The sequence below is a fragment of the Sabethes cyaneus genome, chromosome 2 (assembly GCF_943734655.1).
Source record: "Sabethes cyaneus chromosome 2, idSabCyanKW18_F2, whole genome shotgun sequence".
Taxonomy (NCBI): Eukaryota; Metazoa; Arthropoda; class Insecta; order Diptera; family Culicidae; genus Sabethes; species Sabethes cyaneus.
In genome coordinates, this window is record NC_071354.1 from 23,266,409 (window position 1) to 23,282,734 (window position 16,326).

The 16,326-nt window shown below is 40.9% G+C and overlaps 1 protein-coding gene across 12 annotated transcripts in view; it reads left to right on the plus strand.

Moving 5' to 3' along the window:
- Positions 1-16,326, plus strand: part of LOC128738061 (patronin) — an 82,144-nt gene that overhangs the window by 59,902 nt on the left and 5,916 nt on the right. For 3 of the 12 annotated variants that reach the window (XM_053832887.1, XM_053832888.1, XM_053832895.1), the window contains 10 exons: positions 3,119-3,238; positions 3,493-3,594; positions 3,992-4,138; positions 4,809-5,999; positions 6,063-6,237; positions 9,019-9,410; positions 9,655-9,891; positions 9,954-10,188; positions 10,490-10,564; positions 12,932-13,033. In XM_053832887.1, the coding sequence (XP_053688862.1) occupies positions 3,119-3,238; positions 3,493-3,594; positions 3,992-4,138; positions 4,809-5,999; positions 6,063-6,237; positions 9,019-9,410; positions 9,655-9,891; positions 9,954-10,188; positions 10,490-10,564; positions 12,932-13,033 (2,776 nt within the window). Of the gene's footprint in view, positions 1-3,118; positions 3,239-3,492; positions 3,595-3,991; positions 4,139-4,808; positions 6,000-6,062; positions 6,238-9,018; positions 9,411-9,654; positions 9,892-9,953; positions 10,189-10,489; positions 10,565-12,129; positions 12,905-12,931; positions 13,034-16,326 lie in introns of those variants that run through there. The other 9 variants (XM_053832891.1, XM_053832893.1, XM_053832897.1 and 6 more) reach the window with 8 other exon arrangements.

Consider the following 16,326-nt stretch of genomic DNA (forward strand, 5'->3'; position numbering starts at 1 on the left):
CAGGGACGAGGAATCACGTTCTTCGATGAACTTCTCTGAAACGCTATTTCAGAAGCAGGCGGAACGTAAGTTAACCTGGAAGTACCTATAAACGATAGCAGCATCCCGACTTTTGATACCGTAGAAATATCGGGAATACCACGTGTCCATCATCGTTTTTTCGTGAATTTCAGGGCAACATATGATACAGTCAAGTACGAACACCTATGGCAGATGATACACGAAAATGGTTTTCCGGAAAAACTAACGTGGTTTATCAAAGCTCCCCTAAAGCGAGTGTTGAGTTTCGGGGACATTTTCGAGTCCCTAAGAATCGTGCCAGAATGTGGCGGCACGGGGATAGACGGTCCTGTATTTAACATCCTTATTGAAAATGCAATCTGAAGAGCGGGCATCGAAGTGAGGGGCACGATTTTTCGTAAAGGTAGCCAACTCTTCGCCTATTATTATCGCCAGAAACTTTGCTACAGAGGAGATTATTTACGCAGGCTGAGAACGGACCACTGCTAAGAAAATCCAGCGGCTCACAAAACCCTTATTAGGTCAGAAACTGTGACGCTCCTCACGGAGGACATACACGCCCTGGAAGCGTTCGAGCGCAAGGCGCTGCGGGTGATATTTAACGGACTACAAAGTAAAAGTGAAGAGGGACGAAGGCGTATGAATCCCTAGCTACATCAACTGCTTGGAGAGATTTCTATCGTACATCTTGAAAAGCCAGAAGGCTACAATGTGCCAGATACGTTGTAAAGATGATAGACTATAGTGCTACAAAAACGGTTCTCTTCAGCAACCATATTAGTACCGGGAACAGACATGTCTAACAGGCAAGATGGCTCGACCAGGTTGAAAGGAAAATTTCTATGTAGCTTTCGATAGAGTTAACCACGAGGTTGCTAGTTTATAGATAGGGAAAAATGAGTATTAGCTATAATCTGCCAGTGGGGCTTCATTCCTCGTGGACGCAAAGCAATGTTTCTGTCAAGATAGCAGATTATGATTCATATTTTTCCTTTGCCTTATCCGCCGTTCCCCAAGCCAGTCACTAGGGACTATTTCTTTTCTTGCTATATAAACTATCATATGTCGATAACTTGACTTGACGATATGTCTCTACGTGTTAAAACGGCCTGTTGCATATCTCTCACAACGAGTTTCGGTTTGACGAAAAAAATCGATGTCGGCATGTTTTTTGCTCCGTTCGAGGTAAAATTTTTCTATCGGTTGCAGCTGGGGGCTTTGGTAAGGACTTCGATACAACGTCTATTCTCAGCGGGTCCATCTCCTCAAATGACCCCTTGGCAGAATGGGCCGAGGTCAGATCCGGTCTAGAGAGCACATCCTCCTACGCGTGATACTTGATCAGGGCAGCAACTTCCGACGGGCATTTCGTTACTGTATATATATTCGTTCACCGCCAGTTCCGAAGAAGAGGACTGCGACTTGGAAATGCTCTTCTCGCTAATCTTCAGCAATAGACGGATCTTCTTTGGGAATTTGGTGCGGTAGATATATTCGGCATTATCGCTTATCTCCTTGATGAGGAACGTAAAGTATCTGGTACCCTGCCAGTCGTTGCCATCCAGCGTCAAGTAGATCTCGTCGTCCATTATGACCATGATGTCGCGCTTCTCCATAGGGATATTTTTTACCAACACCTTCACCTGCTTCATCTGGGTACTGCTCAGACACGGCCGGTTTCGACTGATGCTTCCGCATAAAAATGTCCATTTTAGGCAGGAAGTTCTTCGACGTTTGGCCGGCTGCTCCGACCTCCCGGTTTAAGGCGCCGAACGATGAGACCACCTTGCTCTCTGTTTTCCTTTTCAGCTTCTGCTGCACCCTACAGTCGCGTAGCTCCGCCAGGCAACCGAAACCAGCCTCTCATTAGAAGGATAGGATGTTGTAAATGTTGGATCAGCTATCCAGTGGCGACAAAACCGCCTCACGATATTCAAATTCTTCGCTCCGGGGTGGAGCCGGTAGTACGAACAAAGCAGCAAAGCAACGAGTGTACTTGGTTAACTATTTACTTGACAGTTAATGAAAAAATCACCGCTAATTTTAATCTCCGAACATCGACCGGTGATTACATTGGTTTAAACGAAAGAAACTAAAGCCAATAGAGTTTCTAAATCATTTTTCAGGAGAGTGGCATCAGACCTATTCTGATTTCAAAATTAACAGAAGTCCCCGAACGTTCTGGTAATAGGTTTGGAGATCAGCTTCTAGCAGTTCATCGATTCCAGATAACTTGCAGCACTACGATCAGAAGTGAAAGGAATTTTAGAATTCTAAGGGGTATATTTCGACACGTAGACCTGGATACATTTCAGCGGGATAGATTTCTTTCGGGAAACAAGCCACGATGCTATAGCATGAGGATCTCCATCTTAGTCCATGAGGACTAATCATTTTTTGTAATCGATATCTGCTAGCTCTGAACGATCTTTCTATGTTGCCTGTACGTTAGTACCAAGTTTATTATTTATCACAATTATGGTGACTACACACAATTCTTCACACAAGTTTGGATCCGGGAGGAGCCAACAAAAATGGCTCCTCAGGGAACGTGTCCGTCTTAGCTTGCGAACTATGATGAATCCATACTTCAATCCGCTGGTCATTAGCTGTTATTTAGAATTCCAATTATAATAATATGCTGGATTTCAGAGTTACTTAGCGCTTTTGCAGAAATCAAATCTAATCGCATCACTCGGCTTATTGGAGACGATTGAGCGACTCGAATGATGCTTGAACATATTATATCAAAACGAATTAATACATCATAAAATTTAGCACGAAACATCAAAATCATTGTTTATATAAGCTTAGATTTAGTTATAGTATTTACCTCTACGTTTCTCTTTATTTCTCATTTATTTTTATAACTCAATAATTAAACACCCACCATCAAACTTCCTCCCTGGTGACGGAATCTGTATGGAATGTACCTGTAAATATGTATCCACTGAACAACGTTCTCGAAAATTAACTGTTGTGAACGTGAACCGGAATCAACATCTGATCCTTTGTGACTTCTGCTTTGGTCGTTGCCATTTGTGATCTGTTATGCAAAAAACCCGTACAATGTAAATGCACACACGCACTGGTGTAGAGTAATAAGGGTGGCAGTGTAACGGAACCGGAAGCATCCAATGGGTCCGGTGAAACGGTGGTAGTAGAAGACACTGGAGGTGCTACGGTAGATAAAGCAGAGCGGCCGTGTTCTCTAAAGGTACAGTGTCCGATACGTTACAATGTTTTGCTTGTGCTGACGCTGCTACTTCCTGATCAAAAATCGGTTTTAAAACAAATTTTGCTTCTCGAAATCTTAAATTTGCTTAATATTAACTTATGTTTTTAAGCCTTTTTAAAAAGAAATTTGCATGCTGCTTTGGCAGAGCCGTACTTGCTTTGTTAGCTTCGTGTTGCGCATTGTGTTGTGTTTATTTTTCCTCACTATAATTTACCTAATATTTTCTGGAACAGGATTTGGATGATCAAAGTAAATACGAATCGAAATGGAATGCCCAAATCATCGAGCCCAAAAAGACACCAGATTTGGAGAACATGGACCTGGAGCAGTATCAAGTAAATAATTTGTTTTTTTCTCTGTTTATTATAGCTCGAAAGTTTCCTAAGTTTTTGTAATTTTATGTTTGCTGCTCGTATTTCAAGCATAATGGCAATGTGAAATAATCTTTTTTTTTGTGTTCGTATGTAAGCAAATTAATCCAATGATATCATAAAATATCGAATAACAATCCTATTATGCTAGCCCTTTTATACGCTTGACCCTTTTCTCTTTTCGTTTCATTCGTCCCACAACAATAATCCACCAAAACTACACATCCACTTACATCATATCAATAACCATACCAACACCTCTCGACAACTGTGACACTCTGCTGCAAACTTTCCCATGCTACACCCACTCATCCCACGCCGCCATTTCGCATCGCTCGATGCTGCGCTGCGCCTCTTGTAGCAAAGTATTTCAAAAATGAACTCCAACCTGCACGACATCCAGGCTGACATTCAGCGTTTAACTCAACAGCAGAGCCAGATCCAGGCACAAACGATCCAGGCCCAACAGCTACTGCATGCCCAGCAAATCGCCAGCCTACTCAGCCAGGTGAGTTCAACAGCATCCTCGTTCATTCATGCATCACGCATGGGTCCTCATTTAGCATATCGCTCGCGCGGTCATCGGTCAGTCATAATCAGTCGAATGGCACGTGATCATGGAAATCCTCCTCCTCCCATTACATTGCCGGTGGTAAAATACATGAACACTTTAAGGTCAAGTAATTTGAATATTTGATTCTGCTTCTCAGTTATTGCTAGATTAGAAACCAATTCTAGTTATTGCTATTTTTCGAGAAAAGCTACATCCAGGGATCGCATAATCCTTATGCGGCATATATTGTAAAAGAAGCAGGAAGTCACATTTTTTTTGCATTTCCAAGAGTATCGTAAATGGAACTGATAAAGCTTATCGAATAAAAATCAATAGTGGTTTTTTCAGCAATTTTGTTTAACAGAATAATCTAAATTGATTTTTTTAATTCATTGCTGACCGAAAACATCGATCACATGTTCACTCTACATGGATTTTAAACTTTCAAGATATTTTTTTGTGGTAACAATAATCTTCGAAGAAAGTCAAAATCACAGGACTGATTGATTTTGTTTTAATTATTCAACTTTTGTTATATGAATAACGCGTGAAACCTTTAAAATGTCGGCTGTTTTCAACATGATATTATTATACAAAAACTGACGACGTGTCTAACGTTTTTCAGCAATACGGGTCTCAGCAAAATATCCAGCAAACGATACACGGAACTTACCGGCCCATCACTACTCAACTGTTCGGCTCTAGTCCTCATCTACCGCAGCAAGCTGGACTGCTGCAGCAGCAGCCACCTCAACAGTCACCGCTTAACTATGGCACAAGACCTCCCAGTCGTGACCCATATTTAACACAGCAGCAGCAAATGCACACCCTGCAATACATCAACGACCAGGGCCAATATATTCAGCAAGCACAGCAGCAACCGTATCCCAACAATAGTCATATGGGATATGAGAACGGGCAGTTCCGGAAGGAAAACCAATACTCATCCAATCCGTATTTAAATACGGAGCAACCACAGCAACAGTTTTACCAGGATTCCAACCACTATCGGGATTCATATTTGCTGCAAGAGGTTAAGGAGTCCCCTCTTCAACAGCAGCAGCAGCAACAGCAGCACAATCAATTCTTTTTGCATGACAGCAGCAGTAGCACCCCTCCGCAGCCCGCTCAGCGAAGAACGTGGGCCCAATCCGCGGCAGCCGCCGCCAACCAACGAGGTGGCACGAATGACATAGCGCTAGACATTAACGCTTGGAATCAAGGCATGAGAAGTTCACCATACAACAAATCCCCTAGTCAAAGTGGCTTTTCACTGCATCATAACGGAGATTCCGGCAGTGGTGCGGTCGAAAACTATGGTCCCAATAGCCGTCACGGCGGCAGCCAACAGTCATTCCAAAATCTTTTCGAAGTTCACCATGGCTCTTCCGGTAGCCCACAGCACAATCGCGTTAGAAATCAAATATCTCAGATGATCAACCATGGAAGTAGCAGCAATTCTTCGCCCAGTGCAGAAAATCGCAGTCATCATGACAGTTTTCGGGACAACCGAAGCATGCCACTGTCCCCGCCGATTGACGATATGGCACCGCAGAGCATTTCTTTCATCGGCGATGAGGATTCGGGCGACATCGAGATCAACACATCGAAAAACAGTAGCTTTACCCGACGACAGCAGCAACAGCAACAGCTCGAACAGCTGTACGGTAGCAGTAAGATGGGCCACAAAGCCCCCCAGAGCAATAACGTTCACGACTTGGACAAGCATTTAAGCAAACTGAATATTACCAGCGGTAATCGTACTTATAGGATTCCATCACCGACTAGGCCGACTCTCAACTCGAATAGTTTCCATGTGAGTCTAAACTAATCGTATAGTCTTAAGCAGTATTTTATTCAATTTTTCTCGGTTTTCAAGGACCCACAACAGGACGAAGTGAATGAGAAAGGCTTCTATATTTCATTCGACAACGAGCAACCAAAGCGGCCGAAACCCCCACTCCGAACCAAACGCTCGCCGAAAAAAGACAAGCTCGGCAGTGATGCGGACACCAGCGAACGAAGCAAAGAATCCGAAAGAGCAAGCCATAGAGGTAAATTGAATTGTATTTTTAAAATTTTAAATTTCCGCGAAAATCGCCATTGAATGTGAGTGAAACAAGCAGTGATAAAAATTCCGCCAAATTAAACGCGTTCCAAAAATAGGAGATCTTGGAGAAAAGGAAAGCGATTCAATGAAATGCAAACTTTTGTGCCAATTGTTGAAATTTAAAATTAATCATGTAGGGGAAGGGCGGTAAAGACGGACACCTTAAGGTAAAGACTCAATATCTACTCAAATATAACTGTATTGATCCCAATTTTCGTATAAACTGAACCTTTAAGTCTCTGTCTAATAAAGTTATAACGTGTGCTGGAAAATTTCTTCCAAAATTTATGCGTTTTTTAATATTATAAACATCATGTATAAATCAGAGTTTCTGCGCATGGGCGGGAAAGACGGACACTTGATATGGGAAAGACGGACACTCGCAAAAAGGTGTCACGCGTCGTTGAATTATCAGTATTAAAAAAAATTAGCATATTTCATCATGTATTTAGGAAAGAATTGGTTTGAGAAAATCCCCTTCCGGATCCCCCCTTTGAGCGAGAAAATAGAATGGTTCCCTTCAATATTTTAATTGGTGACGAATTAATCATTTCTAAAAGTTGGCTCATTCCAACTGTTATATGACTTCTGGTTACTTTTACATATATAATATGGATGTATTTGCAAGGTTTAATCGTTGTTGGGCGTTGTTGTGAACCCATTTTGTTCAAAATCAGTGTGTCCGTCTTTCCCTACCGTTGGGTGTCCGTCTATCCCGACTTGGATACCATTTTTTCAAACTTCAATAACTTTTTACTGAATATTCAAAAATTCACTAGGTTTCCAATGGATATTCAGTGAAAGATCAAACTAACGCAATGTCGTCGGTTTAGCATGAATATGTTGTTTTTTAACGATGTACCAGCTATTTTCTTCACGCACAAAATTACATCGGTTAGCGTATATACGCATTTTTTCTTTGCTTTGCTTATAAATTTGTCAGCTACGCTGCTAAAAATCGGCAGTTTAGTTCAAAAGTGTTAATTCAATCTATAGAAACATTTCCCATCATTGATTTGCTTCAAAAAATTATTGTTTATGAAATATGACAAGTGTCCGTCTTTCCCGCAGTGTCCGTCTTTACCGCCCTTCCCCTACAGCAAAACAAAACCGCTGCGAAAACTCGCTTTCAATTGAGTTGAGTTTAAACTAGCCCTAGCCACCAGCTTCATACCTATAATATGTGTATCGCAAATCTTATTTATTCCTTGCTTTGTACTCTGTTACCTTATGTCTTCAACCGTGACGACACGAAATGTTGAAAGCTGTGCACACTTGAGCAATGGCAAATCTATGGCATCAGCACTAGTGGGTGGCGGCGCACCGCACACGCCGCCACAACCCACTAGCAGCTGCAAATAGTGAACTGCGAAATGAAGTGTGGGGCTGCGGGGTGTTTATCACCATGTCCAGGTGTGGTTTCTGTAAACTGTGCAGCCAAATAGTTTTCGTTGAAAAATGTTGTTTATTTCCAATCGGAAATTATTAAACTTAGAATTATAGGAACATGACGACCATAATCTGAGGCACATTAGAATATTTTCCATTTAAAGCTTGATACCCTGCATAATAAATTGCGAATGAGGCCCAATTTGGGATTTACTAAAATTGTTGGGCAGTTTGGGTCGAAGCGTCTTAGAATTTTATCACAAGTATATCAAAGCAAAGCCATGGGATTAAAGGTCCTTTCAGACTTCACAATCATATTTACTGACGCAACAATATTATAAAAATAAACAATAATTGTGCAAAATACGTTTATAGGTTCATACTTCGTTCCTTTTTCGGATTCATCCGCGGTATGAACCAAGCTATAATGGTGGTTAGTCCCGGCGTAGTGGTTAGCATTCACGCCTCTTGCGCCGTTGGATGGATACAATAAGCTATAAATAATTAAATAAATAAATAAACATAAAGAAAAATGATAAAAAATATACCTACAATAAATGATGGAAAAATAAAATACAGGAGATTCGAATATGACACAAAGAGGTACAAACATGACTCAAAAATAATAAAAAAATATAAAAAGAGGATACAAAAATAACAATAAAATTATACCCAAATGATACAAATTCGCGATACAAAAAAAATTCAAATATGTTACCAAAATAGGTAAAAGCACAAAAATAACACAACATAGGATAAATAGTATATATAACGATAACAAAAACACAAAAGAAATACACAAATGACAGAATCAAGGTAAGGTATAGGTATAAAAGACACGAAAATAATACAAAAATTACACTGAAATTGTGCAAATATAAAAAGAATGCAAAAATGTTTCACACAAGATATCAAAATTGCACCGTGATAGCAGAAAATACATCGTAAGGCTTATTTAAACACAACAGATTGCAATAGATCTTCACAAAACGGCAACCCTGTCGTTGTTACGCTCGACTGATCCCACTCGCGATGATTATGATACTTTATGACGTTAACTATATGAGCTGAGTGGCAGCCCATAGCGTTCCATCTCCATGTTTCCACTCACATCGTAAATTCCACTTTCCCATCAATAGCGATTTTCGACAAATATGTATTGCTAATCAGTTCACGGTCAAGCCAAGCCAGTCAGCCATTATACCCTGCCTGCGAAAAGAAGGTCACTTGACGTCGTCTTGCGACGATGCGACGACGGACCGTGGTTTCCTTCTTTCCGGTTGCGGTCGGTTGTGACGATTTCAAAATACGTTTTTTCATTACCTCCCTCCGGCAGAGAACAATCAAAACAATTTTGGCACCTTCAGCGTGAAGACAGCAAACAGTTTCTCCGCCAACTTCAACGAGGAGCAAGTGGTTAGCCGCAAGAGTATTATCGACAGTGCAACGTCACCGTTCGAAACGGGCACCACTGGCAATCGGTCCAGTAACAATAACAACACCACTGGCGGCAGCGGTGGCCAGAGTATGGCTTACGAGAGGGACTTTAGCGAGAGGCGCCACTTGGAGGACGTAACGAATCACACCAACAGCGGCGTTAATAACAACAATATTCACCACTTCAACAATAACAACAACAATAATAACGGAGATGGTTACGGCAGTGAGAACGAGAATCAGCGGAAAGCCAAGCTGGTAATTGGAACAGACGTCACGAATTTAGATCCGGTAAGTTCCTGTTTATTTAATCATGATGCCTAGCTTGAAGTCGAAGCTCGCTGTGGTTTATTTATCGTATTTTGCAATCTCTTCACGGTGCAATGGTTCGTTTCGTTCCAGTTTGAAGCTGTTCATTGTAATTTGAACATTAATAACTATGCTTGGTTATTGATTGAGGGTTAAAATCAGTAAACTTGAAGATTTTTTGCAATTAAATTTCCAATTTTTCTAATTATTAATTCATATTTTACAGAGCTCCGTCGACGAAATGGAGCGGAAAAAGGAGAAAATTATGCTGCTGTCGCTGCAGCGACGACAGCAAGCGGAGGAAGCCAAGGCTCGAAAGGAATTCGAAGCTATACAGCGAAGAGAAAAGGAACGGGAGAAGGAGGAAGAACGAGCTCGCAAGAAGGAGGAACAGTTTGCCCGACGACAAGCAATCCTGGAAGCACACAAACTCAAGAAGGCCATCGAAGAAGCGGAGAGAGAGGTAAATACAGCAGATTATGAACATTTTTTTCAACAATAATAACACGGAAATTTACCCTTCAGGGTAAGACCATTGACCGAGAGCTGCTGATTAAGCATCAACAGCATCAGGCACAGCTGAACCAGTCACCGGCATCTGCAATGCACCAAACATCGACACCGATCGCGAAAATGCGCCCACAAAAGCTGAGTCGACCGCGGCCCAAAACGATACACGTCGAAACCGGTTCGGTCGATTTGAGCGAAACTTCCAGCCTCAGTAGTCGAGGCAAAAAGGGTTCCAATACGAACTTGACCGGTAAGTACGCAGGATCACGTGATTTATTAGTTCATTGTATCGATGTCAACCTGCTGTAACTCGCAAGCCGCCTATCACAAACAATCCAATGGTAGAAAGAACCAAAGCGAGACAAACAATATCAGTTCATTTAGATTTTCATCTACAACTTTGATTACACACTTTTTGTTTTACACATTTTACACAAAGTTTTGTTTTTTTTTTCTTTGTTGTTTTCATGTTATTGTGGTGACGTTTTGTTGTGCTTCTGTGTGCGTATCCCGCAAACTCCTTTGTTGTTTTGTCTGGTAATGTCCGCCAGGAATCGGGTTGCAAAGCTCAAACTCCATGCGACGAGATTACTACCGGGGATCGCAGGACTCATTAGCCATTCGAGGTAAGGTATTTTAGTTTTTTTTTGCATTTTTGCTGTGTGACTTCTATTAGTCACTTTACGATATAGGTTTCACACCTTAAAAAAATTCACTTCAAAATTATGTGGAAAATGATTCCTTTAATATTGGATGATAATACTGTCTTATGCGAGAAAACCGCACGGAAATGTTTCTCAAAGATTTGCCTCTCTACCCATGCGAACTATTAGTTGTCTTTATTAATTTGGGTCGTGTGGGAAATTCGATCCAACATAACTCAATTGAATCAATCGCCTGGCGAGTTTTAGAATAGCTTTAGAGCGTGGTATTTTACCGATTATGAAAATAACCGCTTGGAGCAGAGCTTATAGCACTTATAGAGCTTAGTATTATCTACAATATTGTTGAATTAAGTATTGTTCTATCATTTGTCTTTTTGAGTGCTACACAAAGAGCGCTCTTTGTGCACTAACTGGTGTGAGCCTGGAGTGCGCGGTAAACATAAGATAGAACAACATTTAGTTTTGCAATTTTATAGATAATAATTAGCTCTCTAAATGCCCCATACATTACTTTTTCAAATTTTACTTGGCTTAAAAAGTACAATTAAATAAGTAAAATCGGTCACAAGGAGCAGGACTGCCAGTGGTTTAGAGAAGAAAAAAATTTCGGCGCTACAGAGCGGGGAATTCGAACCGCCGAAAAATGCGATCTGTCTCTATGGAGTCAAAAAATGTTCAAACTAAAGATAAAAATGGGTAGATGTTGGACAATGGGATATAGACTATTAGGACGATATAGATGATGGCGAATATGGACAGTAGCCGATGAAAGACGATGGCGACGACAGCGATTGACTGTGGAAACGATGAACAATGTAATAGCGAATTTGTTTATTCAATCCGGGTTGAGTTTTTTTTAGCGATAATAAACAACAAAAGTTATATTTATTCGTTGTAATTTCCACATAACTTTGAAGTGAATGCGTTTTTTTGGGTACAGTTTTACGTTTATATTTTAACTTTTTCTCTCATTTTACTTCCAATGTAATTTGTCTCGTATTGGTTGTGTCAAGTGTCGTAAACCATATGTGATTGTTAACTATTTGTCCGAATGTAATGTTCTATGAAATGTTTGTCTTGTCAGAACTACGTATATCTGGTGAAGGATTTTTGAAAATGCAATCCACACTGTGCTTCTGTCAAAGAGATCTTTTTAAACTCAATTCTTAACCCATTTAAAGGGATTTGGTTTGTCGATCGTCTTAAATTCACAAATGAACTGCGTTCATTCAGCTAATTACATATTAAGCTGGTGTTGGTGTTCTACACGTAATCACTAGTAATTAGCAGTAGTGCTAGTTAATTTTCCCATCGAAATAAGCACACGAAGCAGCTTCCATTCACCATAGATTTTACAAGTCAAGTTAGAAAACAGTATACTGGTAATACTAACAAGCAATATTATTTTCTTCTTTTTTTCTCACTTCACCTGTAATAATTGCACTACGTTTATCGCGCGTGCTTGTAAAATCTCGCATCCGCCGAACCGTACAACAATTCACACCTAATCTAAAAACGCTCTCTAGAATCACCGGATGAATATCCGAGTAGCAGCTCGACACCAATAGGCCGCCGGGGCTCGTACAAAACTGGAAGAGGTTGGTGGTGGATACTATACTATTTGCTCAACTTATTCCCTTATTATTTTACTATTATTACTTCAAAAATACTAACCCTTAGACATATAAAATTACATATTTTCAAACAATAGTTGCTTAAATCAATCGAAAAAGTCGCATGATTAATATTCAGATTTTTTATTTCATTCACGCACCTCATAACTAGGATCGCTTAATTTCGTATGCGCTGCATGATTTTTCAAATCACTAACCTCATTCGGAACAGGTTTTTCAGTCGTTTCGCATGATCAGCAAATCATCAGTTTGCCATTTTTTAAAATAATCCTAATTTACTCGAAATCTTTAAGTTTCCTTCTTTTAATTTCTTTGATATTCATTTCAATTTAGAACAGAAAATTGTATTTTTTTAAGCCGGTGCACCCTTTGATCTCACTGATTGTACTGCTTTTAAGTCTTATAGTTTTTTTTCTCGTATTATTTACGATAATGTCGCTATTTGAACGGACAACATTTTTTGTCAAACAATCGCATTGAGGTCTATTTATTCTTAATATTTATCATTTTGTTCCATCGCGTTTGTCGTTTGACTGTATTAAGAAAAATAGTGATTACCGGTTTTAAATTCAACCGCCTGTAATTACAGTCAATCGAGAAACAACTAGGAAAAAGGTTTCAACAAATTTAGAGTGAAACAACCAATCAAAGCAAAAAAACACACACATTACCCTAGTATAATATTATTTTACAGAACCAGCGACGATCGAACGAGGTCGTACGTTATCACGTATCTCACTAGCGAAAGGTGCCAATTTCCGGGGACGTAAATCCAACTCCCTGATGAATCTATGCGGTAAGGTTCCAGCTCATACAAAACACACTCCACCATACACACAGAAAAAAACCTTCGTTGTCTTTACATATATTCCTGCAGTTATCTTTTTTCTTTTGTTCTTGTGGAACTTGGGCACTGACAAAGTTGATTTCTAACCATTTATCAACTGTGTGACTAAGCACTGACTGGTTGAGGTTTTGTTTCCAGGGGGTTTCATCCGAAATGTTCTGTAGTTTTATCAGTATGGTTATCATTGCTTTTGTTAAAACATGGGACGCGGTTTGGTGGTTTATTTTTTTTTTGAAATTTTATTTTATCCATTTTTTGGTTAGCTTTTTCAACATATGATCAACTTTTTTTTGTCATTAAATGGTTTTTAACCGTTGGATGTATTCTCTATGTCGCAAGTTTTAAATTACTAACTGATTATTTTAAAAATCAAAATACTTCCGCATTATAGCATTTTAAGAGAAAACTTTATAGCCTCTATTGTCATATCGGTTACTAGGTCGAAAACAAAATTATCCAACTCTACATTTCAAAATTAATCAAATATGGTAAGAGTTCTATGCTGTTAGAAGTAAGAAGTAATATTAATTTTTGTGAATTTTTCAACCCAAAGATTTTTTACTGTGTAAACTTGTAATACTGGTTTCATTTTTAATGCTCAACGAGACTACCTAGGTACATTGCATTTCCTTTTTGCTGGAACTGCTGCTGCTTTTTCCTCCACAATGGACAGCCACTGTCCTAATCCAATGCCGAAAGTCTGGTTCTAACCTCGCAGCTTATGTCTAAAAAAGTCATAAGATTTCTTTCATTCCGATTTGCTCTTCGTATTGCGCCTTCCAGAGCCACAGTGAATAGTAAGTTTGAGAGTAAATTTTCTTGATTGAGTTCATCTAAAGTCACACAATTTATAAGCATGATTTTGATCCCTGTGTTTGAGCATTATCTGCCACGGCTTATTTCATTTAACTGAAGCGTACGCCGCTTCGAATTTGTCATGGAAATCCCATCTCGAGAACAGGAGAAACAGGATAGCACTTTGTGTGTAGAAGTAGTTGCCATTAGTCTCAGTCGATGGGTCTTTTTCCATCCGGCAAAATTCCTGCTATAATCCGGAGTATTTTAACATGCAACGGTCACGTCTCGTTTTGAAAAATTCCGTGTCAATCGACAATCGGATTAAATTTTAAGTTACATCTTTCTTTTCCACTTTCTTTGATGGAAAAACTTCTTAACTCACCGTTACTCGCGCTGTTGTATTTTGTACAACGCCTGTGGAACGTTAACTTTATCTCGGCATATCTCGGGACTCTGGCAATATAGAAAATTAATGATTTCAGCAAGGTTGATCTGCAGACCATGATCTTTCAATCGGTGCACAAAGTTTTCATAAGTTTTTCACCAAGTGACGTTACCAATAGAGCGCCAGGGATAGATCGTATTTCAGCCGAAACGCTCAAAGCTGACCCATCTTTGTCAGCCCAGATGATGCATCAGCTTTTCAGCAATATTTGGGAAACCGCAACTCTTCCGGTGGACTGGATGCAGGGCATATTGGTCAAAGTCCCTAAGAAAGGAGACCTAACGGAATGCGGTAACTGGCGTGGCATCACGTTGCTCTGTATTACTCTCAAAGTACTCTGTAAGGTAATCCGCAACCGGATCCAGGAGAAGATCGACGCTACTCTCCGGCGGCAGCAAGCTGGATTCCGTGCTGGCCGATCATGTGTAGACCATATCACAACGCTCCGCATTATATTGGAGCAGATCAACGAATTCCAGGACTCTCTTCTGCTGGTGTTCGTTGACTTCGAAAAGGCGTTCGACCGACTCAATCACGAAAACATCTGGGGCGCACTTAGGCGTAGAGGAGTTCCAGATAAGCTAGTCCATCTCATCGAGGCTCAGTACGAGGCGTTCTCGTGCAAGGTTTTGCACGACGGCGTCTTGTCCGACCCCATAAGGGTTACTGCTGGCGTGAGACAGGGCTGCATTTTATCACCGCTTCTGTTTCTCATCGTTATGGATGAGATATTAGTTGGAGCAATTGACAGTAGACCAAATCGAGGATTGCCTTGGAATCCTCTAACGATGGAGCAGCTAAATGACCTCGACCTAGCCGACGACATTGTCTTGCTCGCACAACGCCGAAACGATATGCAGAGCAAGTTAGACGACCTCTCCGAGAGCTCCCAGGCAGCAGGTCTCACAGTCAATGTAGCGAAAACTAAGTCTATGGTAGTGAACACTGACAATTCCACCAACTTTACAGTAGCGGGACAACAAGTTGAGCAGGTAGCCGTCTTTCAATATCTTGGTAGCCAAACAACGCCCGATGGTGGTACCAAGACTGATATAGCCACACGGATCAGGAAGGCCAGGGGTGCCTTTGCAGGTCTGCGAAACATTTGGCGCTCAAACCAGATTACTCTACGTACGAAAACCCGAATCTTTAATTCAAACGTTAAATCCGTACTGCTGTATGCCTGCGAAACGTGGTGCGTCTCAGCGGAGACAACGCAAAAACTGCAGGTATTCATTAACCGGTGCCTGCGATATATTATTCGTGCCTGGTGGCCTGATAATTGGATATCCAATGAGGAACTCCATCGTCGGTGTCATCAACGGCCGATAGCCACAGAAATTCGTGAGCGTAGGTGGAAGTGGATCGGACACACCTTGAGGAAAGGAGCGAACGAGGTTTGCAGAGCAGCACTCGACTGGAATCCACAAGGACAGCGTAGAAGAGGCAGACCCAGAGGCTCATGGCGACGGAGCTTAGCCAACGACATCCGGGCTGTAGACGAGAACCTGTCCTGGCGACAGGTAAAAGCCATGGCGGGTAACCGTCAGCAGTGGAGATCTCTGATTTCATCCCTTTGTTCTGCCGGACCGGCGGACATGGACACATAAGTAAGTAAGTAAGACGTTACCATTCGAGTGAATTCTGTTGTTTTAGAATGTATATGAATCAAAGTTAGCGCGTGTAACGAAAGGTTGAGCGTTTAAGATACAAACAACAGCCTTCTATATATTATCTCTTGTACTCCTTACTTTTAGCAGCATAGAGCCAGGGTGGCTCTTTCTGTGTCAAGAATTCCTCTCCACTGTACTCTATCCTGGGCTACTCGTTCCAAATTTGTTGAGCATCCGTAGTCTCCAGGTTTCTCTTGGGGTACATTAGGAATCTCTCCAAATGTCTGCAGCTCGTGATTCGTACGCCTGCACCTCTTTCCGCATTCCGTTTGTGCTGCACCTCAACTTCCACCTAGCCTCCACTTTTAGTCTGGCGTCCTCCACCG